We start from the raw sequence: 15,851 nt of genomic DNA, 5'->3' as shown, positions 1-15,851 counted from the left end.
TTGAAGATATGTGCTATCTACTTCAACAATGTTTATCATTACAGTTGGCAACTTAAAATCTACTTCCTCTGTCCAAAATCAGTTGATGCTCAAACAGATGTATACAGTGCATCTGTTTGACCGTCAACTAATTCTGGACGGAAGGAGTGCCAAACTTGAACAGAGTATGAAATTATTCAAACCACACAGTAATCAACATTTATGCATGAGTTCCAGATAAGCACAAATCAGTTCATCACTTTGCAACGGCGGGCTTGTCAATAACACGATGAAATTGAAGACATCTTTTGTACGTAGTACAACTATTCATGTCAAGATGCACAAGTCTGAACAAGTGAAGTAAAATCTTATTCTTAGTACTATCTTTTTTCTCTGTACACTGTGTATTTCCAAATCAGCAAAATAAACATGGCCTAGCTAATTAAGTTTCTTCTTTTACCCTCTATTGTACACATGGCATGACTAGATAGATGACTAGATCGTGGGTGTCATGATGTTGAGAAGTGAAACCCTGGTCTGCACGACACTCCTGAACACCATGTCGCAGACGCCATCACACTCATCGAAGCACCGCTCCAGCGCGTGCAGCCTGTCCGCGGCCGCCTCCGCCGTCTCCGGCGCGGTGGCCTTCCTGATGGTGAACGCAGGAATAAACATAGCTATCGTCTTGCAAGTAGACGCACGGGACGACATGGACGCGGCGGAGGAGAAGACGGCTGCAGAGGCCGCGGCGCTCACAGCGGCCGCCTCCACGAGCGCGCCGGCCTCCTCGGCACCCGCGAGAAGGTTCAGTCGCGAGCACTTGGCAGAGACGGCGGCTACAGAGGCGGTGAGGCGGGCAAGGTCCTTCTCGGCTCTGCGCTGCGACCTGGAGGCGGACGCGAGTCTGCCGGTGTCCCCTCTGCGGAGCGCGGCGCGGGACTCGGCAGTGGCGTGCCTGAGCGAGAGGAGGCACTCCTGGAAGCGTTGGTGCGCGTCGGCGAGGTGGAGGAATGCGTCAAGCAGGCGGTCGCCGGCGTAGGTGGTGGCCCGACGAGACTCCGGGAGGAGGAGTACGTCAGCGAGAGCGGCGTGGAGCGCGTCGATGGCAGCGAGGCCGGCGTGGAGGGAGGAGGAGGAGTCGGTGTGTGTCCAGGCGCGGAGGGCGGCGATGTGGGCACGGAGGTTGGCGAGGAGCGGGTGGGAGGAGGTGGTGCAGGGGAGGCTGACGGAGCGGACGTGGCGGGGCTTGGAGAAGGACCTCGTCGGCGTGAGAGGGAAGGAGATGGAGCGGTCAACAAAGATCTACCGTCGGAAGTAGGATGTGTGGAAGACCAGTTCATTGTCAACCATACGTGCAAATCGTGCTATAGCCTATAGCTCGTTTCGCGTCCAGATCGATCCGCCAGGACAGCGCGGATCGCCCATGCGAGCACCATTATTTCGGTGTACTAGTACCTACCGGACACGCGGCTGGTGAGACCACACCGAGATCGATGGATGATTCGATGGCAGATATGACACCCCCGCAAAAATCGGATCCGGGCGTGCGTTTGATTTTGTCCCTCTTTGAGTTGCAAGTTGGGAGACATGAGAGAGGCCGTCTGGTAACTGTGGTGCGTGCACATCATGGATAACTTCTTCCATGTCTATCCACATGATTGTATTGATTGGTTTGAAACTACCGATCATAATGCATGCTGCACACGAATGGGTTGTCGTCGCCGTCCCTGCCGTCTGGTGGCAGCTACCTAGCCTCATCAGCTGGTTTGTGTACGCATGCGCCGACCTTTGTTTATGTTTAATTATAACAATGATTTCGACCACACTGATCTTACTTAGCTGCAACTGCTTCGGGGATGTTACTCGTGCAGCTGAATGATTGAATCGGAGGAAGGGATCGGCCAATATAGCTGCATGCTCTGCATCCTAGGGATTGTGAACTAGTCGTGCTTGTTTGGTAAACGCTTACCATGGTCTATTGATCATTTTTTTTAACCATCCAGGGCCGGGGCAGATATCCCCACCTACACATATATACATATATAGGGAAATTTTGGTTCGTGCCACAAACAATTTAATACTCCCTCCGTCCCATAATATAAGAACGTTTTTAACACTACACTAGTGTCAAAAACGTTCTTATATTATAGAACGGAGGGATTATATTTGAAGGCTATCACGTAAGCTTCTTAAGTTCGGTATGTGACATTACCGTTTGCGAAGAAATTAGCTACATGCCCCTGCAGCCCGTCTCTACGAGTTGTCGTATTCTTCAACCCGTTTCTACCTCTGTGGGATCCACCAATTCAACACGTCAGATGTAGCGACGAGGAGACTCATTTGACCCTTTGGGACTCACCACTTTGCCATGTCTTCAGCAAGCAACGACTAGTCAATATATAATTTCATTATATTTTAGGGAAGTCAATATATAATGACTAGTGGGCCATATAGCAAAAGGCTGGAAAAAAAGGTCATCCTTATAAAATATCCGCCATCCAGTCCAAGACATTCCATCTGCTACACCGCCATCCAATCCATTGCCGTGTATGTCCGTTGCTCCCTCCTCCCAGCCATAGTTTAAAAAACCGGACCGGACCGGTGGTTGAACCTGAAAAAACTAGAACCAGCAACCTCAGCGGGTTTTTAAGCTAATAAGACCGTTCTGCAATCAGACCGGAGAAAACTGGTCGAGCCGGCCGGTTTTTCGGAAAACCGGTGAAAAACCGGATCATTGAACCAGATAAAATCAGAAAAAAATAATAATAATAGAAATTTGGAGAAGTGAAATTTGATCCCGGGATGTTTGAGTAGTACATGGGGCTTGCCCATGGCCCAATAACCAACTCGGTTGTGCTACTTTGTGGTCCACTATGTATAAATAATTGTATTTCACCATTATTCACACTATATTAGCACATATATTAGTCAACATATATTAGTCAACATATATTATTTTATTGCTTAAAAAACCAACAATCGAACCGGTGAACCAGCGGTCGGACCGGTAAAAACCTGAACCGACAACCTTTCATGTTCGATTTCCGGTTCGGTTTTTTAAACTATGCTCCCAGCCTCCCCCCACCTCTCTCGCGTCCTCCGCCAATGGAACTAGTCCTGTGGCAGAGCAAGGAACGGGCTCGCGAGGTGAGCCTCATGTTTCCGATGTGGGCATTCCCGTAGCATGAGATGAGTCGCATCCTGAATTTTTCCCAATTTTAGAATGTGATAATTAAACTAGGGTCAGTTTTTATATTTGCAAAAATGCTTGTATCGCTTGAGCCTAGCTTCTTTTCACTAGAAATTGTTTGAATTCATTGTCATTTGTGGCACATTTTTTTGGAATTATTTATAGCCCAAAAATTGTTTTTAGGGAATGTTTCTAATACCAAATTGAGCCTACAAAAATGTGCGTAACATTTTATTTAGTATAATGACAAATTGAGCCTACAAAAGACCTAGATATTTAGTAGGAAATATTGAAACCCTAAAGTTTATTTTGGAAATTTAGTTGTACCTAAAAGATTTAGGGAATGATTTTTTAATATCTCGAAAAAGGGGTTACACATATTGTATTTAATATTGAGGCTAGAAATCACTTTCTCTGAGCCCGAAATATTAATTCAAACATCTGCGGAATTCTTCCTAAAAGATTGGAATGAAATTGGTAAAAAGAAACAAGAAAAGAGAAAAACAAAAATAAAATTTTAACCTACCCAGCTCAGAAACCAACATGGCCCATTCCCTGGCTAACACTTAGCACGCCGGACAGAGCCCAGCCCATAGCCCACCTAACTTAACCGAAGTGGTAAGCCACGTTATAACCCAGCCGTAGGATCTTCTCCGCGCCACTCCTCGCCATTGACCTACGGGCCCCTTTGTCAACTTTGCCCTCAACCTCCTGCAATCGCAATGCCACGACTGCACACGTCGGCCATGAGCCCATGACCCCGCATTTGTCCACGCCGCTCGAGCCTTGCCGAACCCTTCTATAAAAACCCCTCTGTCACCTCAGCAACAACACAACACAATACAAATTGGCCGGTCAGTGTTGTTCAGTTCTGTAGTACTGTTGGGTTTTACAAAGGAGAGGACAAGGTAGTGAAATGAATGCGTAGCTAGGTGAATAGCATGATCAGTTTACGAGTTACCAATATTTGGACTATGCTTCTCATCTTATATCTGCTTAGGTGTAAGTTGTAGTTGATGCTTAGTGCTTGCAGGTGCTAGAAATATTCTTTAGAGGCAATAATATCTGTATTATTATATTCTCATACTCATAATTATAGAGTTTATATTCTACGTTATAACTGCTATGATCCTGCAATATGCGATTCAGTGAAAAACTTATATGCATGTGTGGAATGATAAATGGTGAAATAAAAGGTTCCTAGTCTCGCCTCTAGGACTAGTTCAAGTGTTGTTGTTGATCATGTTTTCCGGATCTTAGGATATCGTTAAGTGTGAATAATGATCCTAAAACAACATTGAGATTATGACGTTAGAAGAACGATCATATTGAATCGACCCAGTCTTGTTTGTTATGAATTGAGTTAATATCGTCTGCATTCAATTGTAATAACACGGAGTGTTAATGTGCGATATTGCTCCTTAGACCATGAGAGTATCGTGGTCACTTCTTACCGTATGATGGGTGTTGGGGTTGCTCAAACATCACCTGTAACACGGTGATCATAGCGACAACTTACGGGTTCATCGAAAAGTTTGACAAGGGACCAGATAGCTCGAGAGTGGGAATTGCTCCTCCAACGATGGCGAGATATTTTTTGGACCCTCTCGGTGTGATGGAATCAATCATTATCTGGCCAGACACATGTGACTTCATCACAGGGGTGCCGAACCACAATAAACGAGAAAGAAGAACAAAACCGGTAACGAGGTTTTCGGTATAGTGAGCATAGTGATGACTTAGGAGGATACCGATGCATCCCGGGTTTTGTGAAATATCGCGAGCAAAGGGAGCATCGCATGATAACCAAAGGTGCACTCAAATATCATATGTGTACACATAGGGACCAATGTGGACGTCCATGGTCCTCCTGTCGGTCATTGAACAAATGGTTTCGTCCATGTCTGTGAGTTACCGAACCTACGGCATCACAAGCTTAAGGCAATCACGATCTGACTGTTAGTAGGACGGGAGTCAAAAGAGTATATTTGTGAAATTATTTCATGAATATTCCGAATACTTCCGAGAGGATCTGGAAATGTTTTTGGGTCATGGAAGGATTTAGGTGAATATTGGGTAATACCGGATTTAGGTCTAGAAGTATTTAGAATATTTTATATTTTATTCAAATATCAATGGCCTTAAAAGGCCAAGAGATGGAAGGAGTTATGGGCCACATAGGCCCATAAGGAAGTGGCACCCCCCTTGCCATATGGGGGCCGAATTGGACTAGGGGAGGATTCCAACTCTGGGAGGAGCCCCCCCCCCTTGGCCGGCACCCCAAGGGGCGACTTTCCTCCCTTGGTGGCTTCCCTCTCCTCCTCCAACCTATATATACTAGGTTTTTTTTGCTATATTGGTCATACAAGTTTGGAGCCTCCTCTAGTTCTTCTAGTTCTAATTCTAGTTGGTCCTAGTTGACTAATTAGAGCTTGGCTAATCCTCTTGTCCTCATAATTAGAAGCGTGTGTGGTTCTAATCTCCTCTCTCTATTCTTCGGCGACGATTAGTTGTGGACAACGAAGCGCTGCCGGATGATGAAGGTTGCATGCTTGCAACCAAGTAGAGAGGACATGCTTTCGGTTTTCGGTTTGAGAGATCATTCGTGGGTGGTATGAGGGCCTCCAAGTACGATCTACACCAACACGTTCTTCTCCCGCTGCAACTCGGTGACGGTAACGATCATGATCCCAACCAGTTATGCATCTTCATATTGATCTTGGGTGATCGTTGGTGCGATTTTTTTTGGTTTGTACTACATTTCCCAACAGTAGGTACACTACTTTACTATTTGCATACCCATTTCTATTATTAGCGCTAGTACCCTTGGTAATGAGACTTGCCGAGTACTCTCATACTCACCCTTGCTACAATAACAACTTGTAGAGTTCTACAATTGGGATGCAGCTTCTGCTCACTTTTATATTAACGATGACATCAAGGAGTACAATTGTGGATCCTGGTCGACAGACTGGAACCAATGGGAGGGTTCACCTGCTTTACTTTCCGGCCTCTTAAGAAATGTGGATTTTCTCTATTCCTATACTTTTGCTATTTTCTGATGTGTGGTGGAGTAGCGGTAGCTTGCCATTCGTTGGTGGTGGATCAGGGCTCCATGTTCATGTGGTGTGCTGTGGTTAGTGTGGTGCTGGTTGGGGCTGCTGGTCTTCCTGGGGCAATAGCCTCTGCGTGGTGTGGTTGGTCTTGCCGGTGGTGTGATTAGCAGAGCTACTCCCCGCAAATCTGGTTCATTGATGGTAGGTGGTGGTGGTGGAGGTGGAGTTGGTTGGGTTGTGCTGTTCGTTGATGTTGCTCGTCTCCTTGGTGTTGTGCGCCACCAGAAGAGAGGGGAGAGAGGCCCCGCTCCTCCTCCCTCTTCTTCTTCCTCTCGGCCTCCATGGCTTCTGGAGGGCAGGAGCCCCTCCGAGATCAGATTTCCCCTCTCCTTTTCTCTCTATTTCAGAACTATTTCCGTGCGTGAGCACCGTTTCTTAAATATCTAGAGATCCATAACTCCGACCGGGCTGTTTTTTACATGGCATTTTCTTCTTCTCTAAAATTAGCTTTTTTGCGGCGAAAGAATGACCCCAACTGACTTAGAGAACCTCCACACGCACTAGTAGAAAAAGGGGCTTTCGTTCGGGCCTGGTGTTGGAAATATGCCCTAGAGGCAGTAATAAAAGTATTATTATATTTCAATGTTCATGATAAATGTCTTTTATTCATGCTATAACTGTATTATCCGGAAATCGTAATACACGTGTGAATACTTAGACCACAATATGTCCCTGGTGAGCCTCTAGTTGACTAGCTCGTTGTGATCAACAGATAGTCATGGTTTCCTGACTATGGACATTGGATGTCGTTGATAACGGGATCACATCATTAGGAGAATGATGTGATGGACAAGACCCAATCCTAAGCATAGCATAAAAGATCGTGTAGTTCGTTTTGCTAGAGCTTTGCCAGTGTCAAGTATCTCTTCCTTCGACCATGAGATCGTGTAACTCCCGGATACCATAAGAGTGCCTTGGGTGTATCAAACGTCACAACGTAACTGGGTGACTATAAAGGTGCATTACAGGTATCTCCGAAAGTATCTGTTGGGTTGACATGGATCGAGACTGGGATTTGTCACTCCGTATGACGGAGAGGTATCTCTGAGCCCACTCGGTAATGCATCATCATAATGAGCTCAATGTGACCAAGGTGTTGGACACGGGATCATGCATTACGGTACGAGTAAAGTGACTTGCCGGTAACGAGACTGAACAAGGTATTGGGATACCGACGATCGAGTCTCGAGCAAGTAACGTACCGATTGACAAAGGGAATTGCATACAGGGTTTGATCGAATCCTCGACATCGTGGTTCATCCGATGACAACATCGAGGAGCATGTGGGAGCCATCATGGGTATCCAGATCCCGCTGTTGGTTATTGACTGAGAGCGTCACGGTCATGTCTGCATGTCTCCCGAACCCGTAGGGTCTACACACTTAAGGTTCGGTGACGCTAGGGTTATTAGGAAGACTAGTATGTGACTACCGAATGTTGTTCGGAGTCCCGGATGGGATCCTGGACGTTACGAGGAGATCCGGAAGGGTCCGGAGGTAAAGATTTATATATGGGAAGTTGTCAAAAGGACACCGGGAAGTTTCGGGGTCATACCGGTATTGTACCGGGGCCACCGGAAGGGTTCCGGGGGTCCATCGGGAGGGGTCACCCCTCCCGGGGGGCCACATGGGCTGCGTGGGGCAGGGAGCCAGCCCCTGGTGGGCTGGCCGCACCCCCTCCCTTGGGCACATGCGCCTAGGGTTGAGGGGGGAACCCTAGAGGGGGCGCCCCCTTGGCTTGGGGGGCAAGCCACCCTCTCCCCTCTCCCCTAGGCCGCCGCACCCCCCCCCCCTAGATGGGTTCTAGGGGGCCGGCCCCCTTCTCCCTTCCCCCTATAAATAGAGGGGTGAGGGGAGGGCAGCCGTACCACCATCCAAGGCGCAGCCCTCCCCTCCCCAACACCTCTCCTCCTCCGTTGTGTGCTTGGCGAAGCCCTGTCGGAGTACTGCCTCTCCACCATCACCACGCCGTCGTGCTGCCGGTGGAGTTGTCTAACTCAACCTCTCCTTCCCCCTTGCTGGATCAAGAAGGAGGAGACGTCTCCCGTCCCGTACGTGTGTTGAACGCGGAGGTGCTGTCCGTTCAGCACTTGGTCATCGGTGATTCGAATCACGTCGAGTACGACTACTTCATCACCTTGCAAGCTTCCGCACGCGATCTACAAGTGGTATGTAGATGCAAACTCTCTCCTTGACTCGTTGCTTAGATGAACTCATAGATGGATCTTGGTGAAACCGTAGGAAAAATTTTAATTTTCTGCAATGTTCCCCAACAGTGGCATCATGAGCTAGGTCTATGCGTAGTTCTCTTTGCACGAGTAGAACACAATTTTGTTTTGGGCGTGGATTTTGTCATCTTACTTGCCTCTACTAGTCTTTTCTTGCTCAACGGTATTGTGGGATGAAGCGGCCCGGACCAACCTTACACGTACGCTTACGTGAGACCGGTTCCACCGACTGACATGCACTAGTTGCATAAGGTGGCTGGCGGGTGTCTGTCTCTCCCACTTTAGTTGGAGCGGAATCGATGAACAGGGCCCTTATGAAGGGTAAATAGAAGTTGACAAAATCACGTTGTGGTGATTCATAGGTAAGAAAACGTTCTTGCTAGAACCCAATTGCAGCCACGTAAAAGATGCAACAACAATTAGAGGACGTCTAACTTGTTTTTGCAGCGATTGATCATGTGATGTGATATGGCCAGAAGTTGTGATGAATGATGAATTGTGATGTATGAGATCATGTTCTTTGTAATAGGATTCACGACTTGCATGTCGATGAGTATGACAACCGGCAGGAGCCATAGGAGTTGTCTTTATTTTTTGTATGACCTGCGTGTCATTGAATAACGCCATGTAAACTACTTTACTTTATTGCTAAACGTTAGTCATAGAAGTAGAAGTAGTCGTTGGCGTGACAACTTCGTGAAGACACGATGATGGAGATCATGATGATGGAGATCATGGTGTCAAGCCGGTGACAAGATGATCATGGAGCCCCGAAGATGAAGATCAATGGAGCTATATGATATTGGCCATATCATGTCACAACTATATAATTGCATGTGATGTTTATTATGTTTATGCATCTTATTTACTTAGGACGACGGTAGTAAATAAGATGATCCCTTACAAAAATTTCAAGAAGTGTTCTCCCCTAACTGTGCACCGTTGCTACAGTTCGTCGCTTCTAAGCACCACGTGATGATCGGGTGTGATGGATTCTTACGTTCACATACAACGGGTGTAAGACAGTTTTACACAGCGAAAACACTTAGGGTTAACTTGACGATCCTAGCATGTGCAGACATGGCCTCGGAACACGGAGACCGAAAGGTCGAACACGAGTCGTATGGAAGATATGATCAACATGAGAATGTTCACCGACGATGACTAGTCCGTCTCACGTGATGATCATACACGGGCTAGTCGACTCGGATCGTGTAACACTTAGATGACTAGAGGGATGTCTAATCTAAGTGGGAGTTCATAATTTGATTAGAACTTTATTATCATGAACTTAGTCTAAAACCTTTGCAAATATGTCTTGTAGATCAATGGCCAACGCTAATGTCAACATGAACTTCAACGCGTTCCTAGAGAAAACCAAGCTGAAAGATGATGGCAGCAATTATACGGACTGGGTCCGGAACCTGAGGATCATCCTCATAGCTGCCAGGAAACAATATGTCCTAGAAGGACCGCTAGGTGACGCTCCCGTCCCAGAGAACCGAGACATTATGAATGCTTGGCAGTCTCGTGCTGATGATTACTCCCTCGTTCAGTGCGGCATGCTTTACAGCTTAGAACCGGGGCTCCAAAAGCGTTTTGAGCACCACGGAGCATATGAGATGTTCGAAGAGCTGAAACTAGTTTTTCAAGCTCATGCCCGGGTCGAGAGATATGATGTCTCCGACAAGTTCTACAGTTGTAAGATGGAGGAAAACAGTTCTGTCAGTGAGCACATCCTGAAGATGTCTGGGTTGCACAACCGTATGACCCAGCTGAACATTAACCTCCCAGATGAGGCGGTCATTGACAGAATCCTCCAGTCGCTCCCACCAAGCTACAAGAGCTTTGTGATGAACTACAACATGCAGGGGATGGAAAAGACCATTCCTGAAGTGTTCTCGATGCTGAAGTCACCAGAGGCTGAAATCAAGAAAGAACATCAAGTGTTGATGGTCAATAAGACCACTAAGTTCAAGAAGGGCAAGGGTAAGAAGAACTTCAAGAAGGACGACAAAGATGTTGCCGCACCTGGTAAGCCAGTTACCGGGAAGAAGTCAAAGAATGGACCCAAGCCTGAGACTGAGTGCCTTTATTGCAAGGGGAAGGGTCACTGGAAGCGGAACTGCCCCAAATACTTAGCGGATAAGAAGGCCGGCAACACCAAAGGTATATTTGATATACATGTGATTGATGTGTACCTTACCAGTACTCGTAGTAACTCATGGGTATTTGATACCGGTGCCGTTGCTCATATTTGTAACTCACAGCAGGAGCTGCGGAATAAACGGAGACTGGCGAAGGACGAGGTGACGATGCGCGTCGGGAATGGTTCCAGAGTCGATGTGATCGCCGTCGGCACGCTGCCTCTACATTTACCTACGGGATTAGTTTTGAACCTTAATAATTGTTATTTAGTGCCAAGTTTGAGCATGAACATTGTATCTGGATCTCGTTTAATACGAGATGGCTACTCATTTAAGTCTGAGAATAATGGTTGTTCGATTTATATGAGAGATATGTTTTATGGTCATGCTCCGATGGTCAATGGTTTATTCTTAATGAATCTCGAGCGTAATATTACACATGTTCATAGTGTAGATGCCAAAAGATTTAAAGTTGATAACGATAGTCCCAAATACTTGTGGCACTGCCGCCTTGGTCACATTGGTGTCAAGCGCATGAAGAAGCTCCATGCCGATGGACTTTTAGAGTCTCTTGATTATGAATCGTTTGACACGTGCGAACCATGCCTTTTGGGCAAAATGACCAAGACTCCGTTCTCCGGAACGATGGAGCGAGCAACCAACTTGTTGGAAATCATACATACCGATGTGTGCGGTCCAATGAGCGTTGAGGCTCACGGAGGATATCGTTATGTTCTCACTCTCACAGATGACTTGAGTAGATATGGGTATGTCTACTTAATGAAACACAAGTCTGAGACCTTTGAAAAGTTCAAGGAATTTCAGAATGAGGTAGAGAATCAACGTGACCGAAAGATAAAATTCTTACGATCAGATCGTGGAGGAGAATACTTAAGTCACGAATTTGGTACACACTTAAGGAAATGTGGAATCGTTTCACAGCTCACGCCGCCTGGAACACCTCAGCGAAACGGTGTGTCCGGACGTCGTAATCGCACCCTATTGGATATGGTGCGGTCTATGATGTCTCTTACCGATTTACCGCTATCATTTTGGGGATACGCTCTAGAGACAGCTACATTCACTTTAAATAGGGCACCGTCTAAATCCGTTGAGACGACACCGTATGAATTATGGTTTGGAAAGAAACCTAAGCTGTCGTTTCTAAAAGTTTGGGGATGCGATGCTTATGTCTAGAAACTTCAACCTGAAAAGCTCGAACCCAAGTCGGAAAAATGCGTATTCATAGGATACCCTAAGGAAACTGTCGGGTATACCTTCTACTTAAGATCCGAAGGCAAGATCTTTGTTGCCAAGAACGGATGCTTTCTGGAAAAAGAGTTTCTCTCGAAAGAAGTAAGTGGGAGGAAAGTAGAACTCGATGAAGTACTACCTCTTGAGCGGGAAAGTGGCGCAGCGCAGGAAACCGTTCCTGTGATGCCCACACCAACTGAAGAGGAAAATAATGATGATGATCAAGGTACTTCGGATCAAGTTACTGCTGAACTTCGTAGGTCCACTAGGACACGTTCCGCACCAGAGTGGTACGGCAACCCTGTCCTGGAATCATGTTGTTAGACAACAATGAACCTTCGAACTATGAAGAAGCGATGGCGGGCCCGGATTCCAACAAATGGCTTGAAGCCATGAAATCCGAGATAGAATCCATGTATGAAAACAAAGTATGGACTTTGACAGACTTGCCCGATGATCGGCGAGTGATAGAAAACAAATGGATCTTTAAGAAGAAGACGGACGCGGATGGTAATGTTACAATCTATAAGGCTCGACTTGTCGCTAAGGGTTATCGACAAGTTCAAGGGATTGACTACGACGAGACTTTCTCTCCCGTAGCGAAGCTGAAGTCCGTCCGAATCATGTTAGCAATTGCCGCATACTATGATTATGAGATATGGAAAATGGACGTCAAAACGACATTCCTTAACGGGCATCTTAAGGAAGAACTGTATATGATGCAGCCGGAAGGTTTTGTCGATCCTCGGAACGCTAACAAAGTATGCAAGCTCCAGCGATCCATTTATGGACTGGTGCAAGCATCTCGGAGTTGGAACATTCGCTTTGATGAGATGATCAAAGCGTTTGGGTTTATGCAGACTTATGGAGAAGCCTGCGTTTACAAGAAAGTGAGTGGGAGCTCTGTAGCATTTCTCATATTATATGTAGATGACATACTCTTGATGGGAAATAATATAGAATTTCTGGACAGCATTAAGGCCTACTTGAATAAGTGTTTTTCAATGAAGGACCTTGGAGAAGCTGCTTATATATTAGGCATCAAGATCTATAGAGATAGATCGAGACGCCTCATAGGTCTTTCACAAAGCACATACCTTGATAAGATTTTGAAGAGGTTCAAAATGGATCAGTCCAAGAAGGGGTTCTTGCCTATGTTACAAGGTGTGAGATTGAGCTTGGCTCAGTCACCGACCACGGCAAAAGATAAAGAAGAGATGAGTGTCATCCCCTATGCTTCAGCCATAGGATCTATTATGTATGCCATGCTGTGTACCAGACCCGATGTAAACCTTGCCATAAGTTTGGTAGCAAGATACCAAAGTAATCCCGGCAAGGAACACTGGACAGCGGTCAAGAATATCCTGAAGTACCTGAAAAGGACGAAGGACATGTTTCTCGTTTATGGAAGAGACGAAGAGCTCGTCGTAAAGGGTTACGTCGACGCTAGCTTCGACTCAGATCTGGATGACTCTAAGTCACAAACCGGATACGTGTATATGTTGAATGGTGGAGCAGTAAGCTGGTGCAGCTGCAAGCAGAGCGTCGTGGCGGGATCTACGTGTGAAGCGGAGTACATGGCAGCCTCGGAGGCAGCGCATGAAGCGATTTGGGTGAAGGAGTTCATCACCGACCTAGGAGTCATACCCAATGCATCGGGGCCGATCAAACTCTTCTGTGACAACACTGGAGCTATTGCCCTCGCCAAGGAGCCCAGGTTTCACAAGAAGACCAGGCACATCAAGCGTCGTTTCAACTCCATCCGTGAAAATGTTCAAGATGGAGACATAGAGATTTGCAAAATGCACACGGATCTGAATGTCGCAGATCCGCTGACTAAACCTCTCTCGCGTGCAAAACATGATCAACACCAGAACTCTATGGGTGTTCGATTCATCACAATGTAACTAGATTGGTGACTCTAGTGCAAGTGGGAGACTGTTGGAAATATGCCCTAGAGGCAGTAATAAAAGTATTATTATATTTCAATGTTCATGATAAATGTCTTTTATTCATGCTATAACTGTATTATCCGGAAATCGTAATACACGTGTGAATACTTAGACCACAATATGTCCCTGGTGAGCCTCTAGTTGACTAGCTCGTTGTGATCAACAGAAAGTCATGGTTTCCTGACTATGGACATTGGATGTCGTTGATAACGGGATCACATCATTAGGAGAATGATGTGATGGACAAGACCCAATCCTAAGCATAGCATAAAAGATCGTGTAGTTCGTTTTGCTAGAGCTTTGCCAGTGTCAAGTATCTCTTCCTTCGACCATGAGATCGTGTAACTCCCGGATACCGTAAGAGTTCCTTGGGTGTATCAAATGTCACAACGTAACTGGGTGACTATAAAGGTGCATTACAGGTATCTCCGAAAGTATCTGTTGGGTTGACACGGATCGAGACTGGGATTTGTCACTCCGTATGACGGAGAGGTATCTCTGGGCCCACTCGGTAATGCATCATCATAATGAGCTCAATGTGACCAAGGTGTTGGACACGGGATCATGCATTACGGTACGAGTAAAGTGACTTGCCGGTAACGAGACTGAACAAGGTATTGGGATACCGACGATCGAGTCTCGGGCAAGTAACGTACCGATTGACAAAGGGAATTGCATACAGGGTTTGATCGAATCCTCGACATCGTGGTTCATCCGATGACAACATCGAGGAGCATGTGGGAGCCATCATGGGTATCCAGATCCCGCTGTTGGTTATTGACTGAGAGCGTCACGGTCATGTCTGCATGTCTCCCGAACCCGTAGGGTCTACACACTTAAGGTTCGGTGACGCTAGGGTTATTAGGAAGACTAGTATGTGACTACCGAATGTTGTTCGGAGTCCCGGATGGGATCCTGGACATCACGAGGAGATCCGGAAGGGTCCGGAGGTAAAGATTTATATATGGGAAGTTGTCAAAAGGACACCGGGAAGTTTCGGGGTCATACCGGTATTGTACCGGGGCCACCGGAAGGGTTCCGGGGGTCCATCGGGAGGGGTCACCCCTCCCGGGGGGCCACATGGGCTGCGTGGGGCAGGGAGCCAGCCCCTGGTGGGATGGCCGCACCCCCTCCCTTGGGCCCATGCGCCTAGGGTTGAGGGGGGAACCCTAGAGGGGGCGCCCCCTTGGCCTGGGGGGCAAGCCACCCTCTCCCCTCTCCCCTAGGCCGCCGCACCCCCCCCTAGATGGGTTCTAGGGGGCCAGCCCCCTTCTCCCTTCCCCCTATAAATAGAGGGGTGAGGGGAGGGCAGCCGTACCACCCTCCAAGGCGCAGCCCTCCCCTCCCCAACACCTCTCCTCCTCCGTTGTGTGCTTGGCGAAGCCCTGTCGGAGTACTGCCTCTCCACCATCACCACGCCGTCGTGCTGCTAGTGGAGTTGTCTTCCTCAACCTCTCCTTCCCCCTTGCTGGATCAAGAAGGAGGAGACGTCTCCCGTCTCGTACGTGTGTTGAACGCGGAGGTGCTGTCCGTTCAGCACTTGGTCATCGGTGATTCGAATCACGTCGAGTACGACTACTTCATCACCTTGCAAGCTTCCGCACGCGATCTACAAGTGGTATGTAGATGCAAACTCTCTCCTTGACTCGTTGCTTAGATGAACTCATAGATGGATCTTAGTGAAACCGTAGGAAAAATTTTAATTTTCTGCAACGTTCCCCAACACCTGGCCAGCCCATTAGTCCCGGTTCTGCCACGAACCGGGACCAATGGATGCATTCGTCCCGGTTCGTGAGCCCAGGGGGCCGGCCGGGGCCTCGTGGGCATTGGTCCCGGTTCGTCTGGGCCCATTTGTCCTGGTTCTTGGCACGAACCGGGACCAATGGGCCTCGCTCCTGGCCCACAAATGTAGGTCCTGGTTCTTGGCTCGAACCGGGACAGAAGACTGGGCTTTAGTCCTGGTTCCAGCCACGAACTGGGACC

General features: G+C 47.4%; 1 protein-coding gene across 1 annotated transcript; it reads right to left on the bottom strand.

The window, feature by feature from the left end:
- Positions 1–474: 474 nt before the first annotated feature.
- LOC123153902 (uncharacterized) lies at positions 475–1,418 on the bottom strand. The gene is made up of 2 exons (XM_044572793.1): positions 1,392–1,418; positions 475–1,284 (listed from the first exon to the last, which is right to left on the bottom strand). Exons 1-2 carry the CDS (start codon positions 1,416–1,418, stop codon positions 475–477), a joined length of 837 nt encoding a protein of 278 aa, XP_044428728.1.
- Positions 1,419–15,851: the final 14,433 nt, after the last annotated feature.

This window comes from Triticum aestivum, chromosome 7A (assembly GCF_018294505.1).
Source record: "Triticum aestivum cultivar Chinese Spring chromosome 7A, IWGSC CS RefSeq v2.1, whole genome shotgun sequence".
Classification (NCBI taxonomy): domain Eukaryota; kingdom Viridiplantae; phylum Streptophyta; class Magnoliopsida; order Poales; family Poaceae; genus Triticum; species Triticum aestivum.
The sequence above is the reverse complement of the archived record's forward strand: the minus strand, read 5'-3'. Positions and strand labels throughout refer to the sequence as shown.